Source organism: Hydra vulgaris, chromosome 09, assembly GCF_038396675.1.
Source record: "Hydra vulgaris chromosome 09, alternate assembly HydraT2T_AEP".
Taxonomy (NCBI): Eukaryota; Metazoa; Cnidaria; class Hydrozoa; order Anthoathecata; family Hydridae; genus Hydra; species Hydra vulgaris.
The window spans coordinates 8,058,295-8,068,553 of NC_088928.1; the positions used below are offsets into that span (position 1 = coordinate 8,058,295).

The window sequence follows — 10,259 nt, forward strand, 5'->3', positions numbered from 1 at the left end:
GAATTTTCTGGGAAATTTTGAACCCTAATTTTCTGTTAAACAAGAAGATAATTTTTTTTTCAATTTTTTTTCGATTATTTTTAAACTTGTTCACTTTTTTTTGGTGATGAACCACATTAACTAAGTGATGAACTTAGTTAATATAGTTCATCATCAAAAAAAACTTATTTTTTTAAACACGTTCACTTTTTTTTTGTGAACCACAGTAACCAATAGTCAATCTTTACCATCTTTAAGAAAATCTCCCGCCTCCGTTTTGGAGTGCGTAGCCAAAAAACAAAACAAATGTATAGCGGTTGGTCTGACTGCATTACCTGCAGATATTGCATTATCTACAAATTTGTATTTGTAGGTCACGTAGGCATGGAATTACATCAAGGTAAAAAAAAATTTCCTCAGAAAATATTTGTACTAGGTCTTTGGTAAATACATGGAAACGATTTTCACAAATTTTTAAAAATATTTTGTGACGTCCGAAAAAGTTATGGCCTATTTATTGTTTCCATCAAAATCTATATTTATGTAAACACTAAAATGGCATTAAAAGAAACAATAAAAGCTAAAAAGTAAAAAAAAAATAGTAAACTTTTGTTTGAAAAAAAAGTTTTTAGTTTTACATTTTTGTCTGTTCATTATTTTTAAGCTTATTGTTGTTATGTAATTGTTAATAATTTTAAGTTTAAGTAAAACGTTTTTTTGGCTTCCAATCAAGAGATAAGTAATACTATTAAAAATTTATGACTTGTAGAAACTTGGAAAATCCAGACATGTAGTAGCACATAAATAATTGTAAATCTATTGTCGCAATGTCTAACAAGACTTTGTCTCACACTGAAAATTGTGCTCAAATATGTTGTACTTTCAAAAAGGTGCAGATATGGTGCCAGCTAAAAGAGACTCGATACTTCCAAAAATACTTTGTACTGCCACCTTGTTTTGTTCAAGATGCTAAGGAAAATCTTCAGTAAATTATTAGCCAAGTTCCCGACACAGCAGAAATTATTGCTTATGTAATGATCAAAATAAACTTTGCAGCATCTGAGGATATAAGTATCAATTCAGAAAAATCAACAGCGTTTTTGTTTGAATCCTATGTCTGCTGATAAATTAGTAGATTGCAATCTACCTTATGTCTCTCTTTGAAACAAACTCACAAAGCAGCTACTTTTTTCTTTTTAAATCAATTAAATCAGGTTTGGTAGGAAAATAAAATTAATGAGACAAAGCACTTGAATCTTTCTACAACACTAAAATAATGGAATTTGATGTTTAAAATGATTACCCTCCTGCCAGTTAAGTATATTTATAAAGCAGGCATTCATAGTGGTTATGGGTTTGTCAAGTTTTGTATGAACGTGTTGAATATCTAAAAAGAACAAACAAAGCATAAGTTTTCCTTTTCAAATGGTGCATCTTCTAATGCATTTTGTGACTTAAGAGTGAGAAACTCAAGAACTTGGTAATTGTTGAGTCTGTAAAAGAATCTTATGAGAACTTAAAGCAAACTTTAGAGTTGATTTGACTTAAAAATGTTATTTTTACTGTAGCTGTGGACATGAAACTTACAAATACTTTTTTTGGATTAGGCTCAGCAGCATCCACATATCCCTGCCCTAATTGTGAAACTTCAAAGAAAGATTTTGGAAACCAAGAAATGAGAGGATAGTCAATTATGATCCAATGCCAATAATTATCAGGAAAAAAAGTGTTCTCTAAAAAAATCAAAACTCTGTGCAAAAAGCTACATAACGGTTGGGTTCCTAGAAAAATTGCTTGCAAAGGCTAAAATTGTAAATGAAGGAGAAAAACTTCTTGCTACATTTAAAACATTCAATGCAGCCAGCCAGACATGCTTTGGGAATGTCCTAATTTCCTCTTATAGAGATTCTATACTTTATTTTGAGAGACCATACAAAGCCTTTGGAGTTTTAATTACACCTAAAGTTCATGCTGTTATCAAGTAAATACTTGGATCTATTGACAATTAGGCTGAAGCATGATTTTACTCAGCAAAGACTTTTTCTAACTCTATGAAAAAATTGTTTAAGAGGTCTTGGGTTTTGGAGTGAGCAAGCTTCTGAATATGTATATTCAATTTCATCAGGCTATATGAAACAGGTGCTTACAAATCAAATTTGTTTCATCCACAATACAGCAAAAAATAAAAGATTGTACAATTGCATATTGCTCAAGGCATCTCTAAAAGTCTATAGTGAAAAACCAAAGTCAAAGTTTATAACTTTGTTGAAAGTAAAGAAGATAATAACAAATTTTCAAATTTCAATGTAGAGAATATAGAAAATTTTAACACTTTCTATTTAAAAATGTTCATATTCCATAGTCTATTAATAAAAAGAAGAGCTTTAAAAAATTGATGTGAATAAATCATCTAATGTAAAAATAGAAAAAATAAATTTAGAATGAACTTCTTTGGTAGTTTTCGATCTTAAAATTATTTCTGGCTGACTAATTTTTATGATGACATTGAATTGATCTTTGTACATGTGTCTGATTAGGGTTATAAATGAGTCCAGAATGTTTTTTGCAAAATAGAGCAGCCGAAAAGTTTAGTTTTGTGGAGGATTTTGATGGAAACACTAATATGGCTAAAACCTTCTCAGACATCGCAAAATATTATCAAAAATTTGTAAAAAATTTTTACCTCGATTTTAATTCATGCCTATCTGAGGTTTACATTGTTTAGGTAATAAGTTTTTAAAGAATATTTACAATAATACTCTCTTGATTTGTAGAGGTTACACCACTACGTACTACTAAAATATTTATTTGTAATCTTTGCAACAATTTTTTGAGATAATCGTAAAATATTTGAATTAAAGTGAGAAAAATTTATTTTTACCACTTAAAAAACAAATTTTATATTAATTTTATTATAATTAAGTTAATCACTTTTTTAGTATGACTTTTAATGAAAACTAAATATTATCTTAGTTTAGGTGACAAAAATCAATTATGTTAACTTTGTAATATTATTTGGTGGTCATGTATTATAGGCATTCCCTTTTGTACCCAATATTTCTTGCTTTTAAATTTATGATTGTTTACTTTTATTAAAAATTAGATGAGAGTTTTTGTTTAGGAAGGAGAAGTGTTTTAAGATATAGTAAAATTAAAATATTTGATAATTGATAAATAATTTATTGAAATCAGTATTAGTTGCTGTAACAGTATAACTGTAAACCTGTTAATTGAGGTAAAGCTTGATATGTAACATATTAAATATGCTGTTACATGGATTCTATGTGTAATATATAATATGTAGCTCCAATGTAGTCTGTAAATTTGTTTGTACAAGCTGTAAAACTTGAGAATTAAATCATTAGACAATAAAACAACACAAATATTTAAAGCTTAAAACTATTGCTATAATGTTGTGAAGACCTTTTTTAGTACCATAATAATGATAAAAATCCTCAATTTATGTATATGCATGGAATTTCATATGTATATTTATGCATATATATGTTTGCAATAGTCTGAATATTCAATTTTTTTCATATTGTATTGTTTATACAAAATGTTATTACAGATTTTTGCTTTTTTTTTTAAAAAAGAAATTCACATAAGTTACCTTGCAACATAAAAATGTCTTCCAAATACACATTGAATTATTTCAATATTCAAGGAAAAGCTGAGGTAGCTAGACTTTTGTTTCATTGTAAAGGTGTTGAATTTACCGATAATCAAATTAACTTCGAAGATTGGCCTTCACAGAAAACTGATCGTAAGATTAATCAACTTTCTTGTTTTGTGGCAGAAGTTAAAATATATTTTTTTACATTTTTTAATTATTTTACGTTTAGGTTCTAGGTTTCCTATGGGGCAAATGCCAACATTAGAAGTAGACGGGCATGTTTTTTGCCAGTCTGCAGCTATAAACGCATACTTAGCTGAAACATTTGGTCTTTATGGAGCTAATACTTCTGATAGATTAATAATTAATCAAGTAATCGAGACTATGAATGATTTATGGAGTGATTATTATGATATTTGGAAAAATATGTCCTTAGATAATGAACAAAGGGTATAAAGAATTTTAGTTAATAAATCAATAAATGTGTTTTGATGTTAAATTTATAGATTAAAGCCTTTATTTTTTTTTTTTTTTTAGAAAGCAGCTTTTGCAGAACTTTTAGTTAAAGATACCACTAAATTAAAGTTAACTTTTCTTGAGAGCTTGTTAAAGCATAATCATGATGGTCATGGTTTTTTTGTTGGTGATTCGGTGAGGTTTTTGACAATCATTTGTGTAATTTATCTAAGTAATAGTGATAATATCATTTAATCCAAATTACCTAATCCTCCCTGGATAATCAAATTTTACTTATTGTTGTTATTATTTTTTAATTTTCTTTTACTTTCTTTTCATTTAAGATTTTTTTATACTTTTTACAATATTCAGTATTTATTTGTTAACTCCCTATTAAGGGTTAATAAATAGTTGCGGCAATTCACAAAACTATGATACAAACCCTCAGTTCAATTACAGTAGTGGGTAAAAGGAGCTTGTAAACTTGTAGGTGGTACTTCTTCTGGTAGAAGTATCCCAATAAAAATACTTAATCCTGTTCTGCAAAACAGGATGGGCAAAAAATGCTTTAGTTCTTGCATAATGTTATTTAAATAAAATAGCATTTTCAAAATTTGTTGAACAACATGCCTGTAGATTCATAGAAATTAAACTTTAACAAAATTTAGTGTTCATTTTTATTAATGTTTTTAATTACACTGTACAACAACGAAAAAAAAACGGAAATGCCATTGACACTACCTTATGTATTTTGATTTGGAGATTACGAAAATGATGTCCGTTTTGTTGTGTGACCCACCAATTTTGGTTAAATTCTAATTTTCGATTTTCACTATGAAAGTTGTCAATGTGATTTTTAATATATTTATTAGCAGTTGTTTATGATTTATTTATTAGCATTTCTTTATCATATACCTATTTGCATTTGTTTAACTTGTATTAGACTAAATGTAAGTCTGTTTTATTTTAGATAAACTACAGTTAGCCAAGTAATATATAGATTTAATACAGTGTATATTGAAACAAGAAATGCCCAGAACTTGTAAAAATCAAGCCGACAACTTTTGCTACATTTGTGGCGAACTGACTTTAAAGAGATGCAGACAAAGATTGACACCACATGAATGAACTATACTTTGGTCGTATGTACTATACTATCGTCGCAAAGTATGAACTATACTTTGGTCGCAAAGTCGGCGACCAGGATAAGAACTGGGCGCCTCATGCATGCTGTGTGAGGTGCGCTAGTTCACTACCGTCGTGGGCGAACAGGACTGGTGGAGGACCAACATTTGGGGTGCCAATGGTGTGGCGTGAACCCCAAAATCATTGCTCAGGTTGCTATTTCTGTTCTGTTAACATATCAGGTCACAATTCTAAAGGTAAGAAAGCTATAGTGTACCCAAATCTACCTTCAGCTATTCGTCCTGTTCCTCATTCGGCTGAACTCCCTGTTCCTGAAACTCCATTGGAAATCCCAAACACGGACAGTTCTGATTCAGACGAGGATACTGATGACGATGATAGTTACGAGTTGCCAGAAGATACAGAGGGTAAACCCCACTTCATAACAGGATCTGACCTTGGCTGGTGATGCAAGGGTGTCGTCATTTAGAAAGCGATCACGGGAACTGCAGCAATACTTCTCTATGGATGAAGAACTTTGCTTCTGTAATGACATCAGTGGATTGTTTGATGATCTAGGAATACAATACAATTCATCTATGTGGAGTTTGTTTATTGACGCATCACTTTATAGTATTAAGGCAGTATTACTGCATACTGGAAATGTGCTGCCTTCCATTTCCATAGCACATTCGGTAACCCTGAGGGAAAGCTATGTGAATATATTACTTATTCTGGACAGAATTAAATACAGAAATCACAGATGGTCCATATGTGCAGATTTGAATGTTGTTGCTATACTAAATGGATTGCAGGCTGGTTTTACTAAGTACATGTGTTTCCTCTGCAAATGGGATAGCAGGGTGAAATCAGAACATTATATGAGAAAATGTTGGCCACAATGAGAAACATTTGAGGTTGGTTCCCATAATGTCATTTATGAACCTCTTGTCGATAAAGAGAAGATCATCTTGCCCAATCTTCACATCAAGCTTGGAATCATGAAACAGTTTGTAAGGGCGTTAGATCACGACAAACCAGCATTTCAGTATTTTCAGACCAAATTTCCTAAAATCAGTGACGCCAAAATTAAAGAGGGCATTTTCGTGGGGCCCCAAATACGAGAACTGATGCTGGATGAAACGTTTTCGGGAACAATGGATGAATATGAACTTGCAGCATGGGATGCATTCAAACGGGTGTGTCAGGCATTTCTTGGAAAACATATTGCTCCAAATTACGCTGATTTGGTAGACAGATTAATTGCATCCTATCAACAACTGGGTTGTAACATGTCGCTGAAGCTCCACTTTCTTCATTCCCATCTTTCCTTCTTCTCTGTCAACGGAAATGTATATGATGAAAATGGCGAGCGCTTTCATCAGAGTATTTCCACAATGGAAAGCAGATACAAGGGAAAGTGGAGCCCCGCCATGCTTGCAGATTACTGCCGGAATTTGCAGCGCGATGAACCCGATGCAGCATTCAAACGCCAAGCTAAATACAATTAAATACAAGTAAACAATTTGTGTTAAAAGTGATAATAAACATGTTCATACACTTATTCATATGTATAGAAAAATGCATCTTACGTTACATCTTTAAATCGTTATTACAAAAAATTGTAACGTGCTACAGCATAACTGATTACATATTTGGAATTAGCACGTCTAAATTAATAAAGATAACCTAATTTGGTTCTTGTTTTTTTCAAAAAGTTAAAAATTGTTGTACAGTGTTATTATTTGTTATTAATGGGTTTATCTTTCACTTTATGAACATGTTTATGTTCATAATCTGTTTTTATTAAATAATATTTGCATTAACACTTTACATAGGTATCATTAGTTATACAAATTGTGAATGATTTCTAATATCTGAGATATTTTGATGCTGGAACATCAAACTATTGTAGATGTTAGATATCCTATTTGTTCTTGAATATTGCACTTACTTATGATTTCACCAAGGTTGCAATAATCCATAGTCTTACAAAAATATTCTTTATCTATTATTGCCATATGTGTTCATTTGCATCAGGTAAAGAACCCAGAGTTAAAGGAATAAAATTGTCATGTTTTAATCTGGTCTTTTGTTATTAAATGTACTATGAAAAGTTTTATAACTTAAAAATTTTTGGTGGTATTTTATTAACAAAACTTTTTGGTGGTATTTTGTTAACAAATTCAATTTTTACTTTTTATCTCTTTTTGTTAATGTTTTTATGTACATAAATAGATAAGAATAATGCTATTATCTTTCGTTAATGTCAGATGTTTTTTAATTGCTCTTTTTTTTTGTTTTGTCGTTTCTATCCTCAGACTAGAATATTAGGTTCACACTTTCGTTGTTCAAACATAAATAAAAACATCACATGGAATAAGACTGTTGTTCCATGTGATGCTTTTATTTAAGTTTGAAAGTTGTGGGTTTCATTGCCTAGGCATGCTAATAATGGGTAAAATATTAATTTCTGTTGTATAAAAAAACTTTTTCTCAATAAAAATATCAATTGAATTTGTTAATATGTTCAATAAATATTTATAAGAAATAAATATTTAGTGAACAATGGCCTGGAATTATATTTAGTTGTGTTATATTTAGTTTTCTATCGATTTTTGATCTAGTTTTATTCTTTAAAGGTAGAAAGACTAAAAAATAGATTTAAAAATTTTAACCTTTAAAGGTAGACTATCAGGCTCGTAGAATCAAACCACAAGCTCCTACTTCGTTGTTATAAATTTAACAAAATATTTATATTGATAAAGCTTAAATAAACTTTTGAATAGTTAAAGGAAAAAAAAAAAATGTCAGCTTCCCCTTTTTTGAACCATTCCGCAGTAAACCTAAATTTTAGATATGCCCTGGTTTAAACTGTATCTCACAAAAATAATAATGGTATTTGAACTTTCTACACAATTTTGCGCAATCTTAGGATTCTTTGAGTTTTGCAATATTTGAATTGATTGTTTTCTATATTTTTGTCTATAGTTTATATAATAGCAATAACATATTTTTTGATTTACTATTCTTTATTTTGATTGAATACTGGATTTTCTAATTATTATATTCGTTTCATGGGATTCTTACTCAAAATCAAGTTTTTATGAAAATTTTTATGTTGTATGTTATGTTTATCTGAAATTACTTAATAATTTTTGTTTGTTTAAGATTACTCTTGGAGATTTGGTATTCTACCACACTACAGGAATGGCTGACAAATCATTATTAAATGGTTTTCCTTTGTTAACTGAGCTAAATAATCGAGTTAGGCATAGTGCTGAATTAAAGTCGTATTTGGATTCTCGAACACATCCTCCCATGCCTTAATGTTTTTGATTAGATTGTAATTTGATTGGAGAGAAATCAAAAAATTTTCTGTAATTTTTTTCGTTTTCGTATATTTATTTTATTACTCTTTTATTTTGATACATTTGTATTTGCATCTCCGTTAAGCTTATCTGGCTGCTGCACATGCATATTGAAGCCATGCCATAATTTTTTTTTCTAAATATCTGCTAAAGTACATGTGTTCTATCTTAGCCCCCAATAATCTCTTTGCAGTCAAGTAAAATTACTATAAATATGTCATAGTAAATGATAAATTGCCTAAGAGAAATTTTTATTAATAAATAGTTTAAATTATATATATATATTAATATATATTAATAATTAGTTTAAATTTATAATATAAAACTCAGTAAACTAATGTATATTTGAGGTGGGTAGGTTATAAAGGTTTTAATAGTTTAGTTGTTTGCAGGCCCAAATATTGCAAAGCGTTTTCATTTGTTGTAAGCATATTCAAGTTTGAAATTTCAGAAAATTATCTTATTTAAACATCAAAAAAGCTATCGTGATTCCCAGGACTACTGCCGCTTTCTTGTATATGTGGTCAGCTAAACAATTAAGTATTAGTATAAAGGGTGAACTACAGTGAATAATAAAATTAATTAGTATTAGTTGTATGTTAGTATCAATCAGCTATACGTTAGTATCGTTTTTTTAACTATTTATTTTTAAATAAAAATTAATAATATTAATAACTATAACTTTTTCGTATATGTAGTCATCAGCAAAACGTAAACACGTTGGGAAACCTCAAACTTTGTAAACTGCAATCATAATATATATATACAGTGGCGAGCAAAATAATAGGTGCGAACCAAAAAATTAACAAATACGAGAATATCTTTGAAACAAATAAAATAAAAATTTGAATTTTTATTAGAACTTTTATTTTATTACATAAATAAACAGAAATAAATAAAAATTAAGTTATTAAATATATATAATATATTTTAATTTAAAAAAAATAAATTCCACACCGAGCAAAATAATAGGTGTAAAATAAAAAATGAAGATGGAAGTCAATAGGGTTGCAAATTATTAATATTTTGTTGCATACCCTTTATTTTTTAATACTTCCGTGCATCTTGACGGCATTGAATCCACTAGTTTTCTGCAAACTTCTACAGGAATGCTGTACCAAGCCTCCTGGAGCATCATCCACAGTTCATTTCTATTTTTTGGATTTTGTCCAGAAATTTTAAGTTTTAACTGCCTCCATAAATTTTCAATAGGATTTAGATCCGGTGACTGAGGTGGCCATTCTAAAATCATTTACATTATTGGTCGTAAACCATTCTTTCGCAGCTTTGGATGTATGTTTTGGGTCGCAGTCCTGTTGGAAATGCCAAATTAACGGCATATTTTCTACGGCAAATGGCAACATGACATTATTTAGTATGTCTACGTATGTATATTGGGTCATAATATCTTTGATCCAAAAAAGTGGCCCCACACCGTACCAGGAAAAGCAACCCTACACCATTATATTTCCTCCGCCGTGTTTCACTGTTTTCGCAATGAAGCGAGGTGAAAGTTCTTGCTTTGATGGTCTTCTTACATACTGTTTTCCATCAGAATAAAATAAATTAATCTTGGTTTCATCACTCCACAAAATATTAGGCCATTTTTTGGTCATATCTGGTCCCCGCCGAGCAATATGATTTTTTGCAAAAATTTTTCTTTTCATAATGTTCTTTCTATCAAGTAATGGTACTTTCCTCGGAGTTCGAGC

The 10,259-nt window shown here is 29.8% G+C and overlaps 1 protein-coding gene across 1 annotated transcript; it reads left to right on the top strand.

Annotated features, from left to right (window-relative positions):
- Window positions 1-278: 278 nt before the first annotated feature.
- LOC136084536 (S-crystallin 4-like) lies at window positions 279-8,560 on the top strand. The gene is made up of 4 exons (XM_065804648.1): window positions 279-3,745; window positions 3,825-4,045; window positions 4,133-4,246; window positions 8,348-8,560. The coding sequence occupies exons 1-4, from the start codon at window positions 3,607-3,609 to the stop codon at window positions 8,504-8,506; spliced, it is 633 nt and encodes a 210-aa protein (XP_065660720.1). The 5' UTR covers window positions 279-3,606; the 3' UTR covers window positions 8,507-8,560.
- The last annotated feature ends 1,699 nt before the right edge of the window (window positions 8,561-10,259 follow it).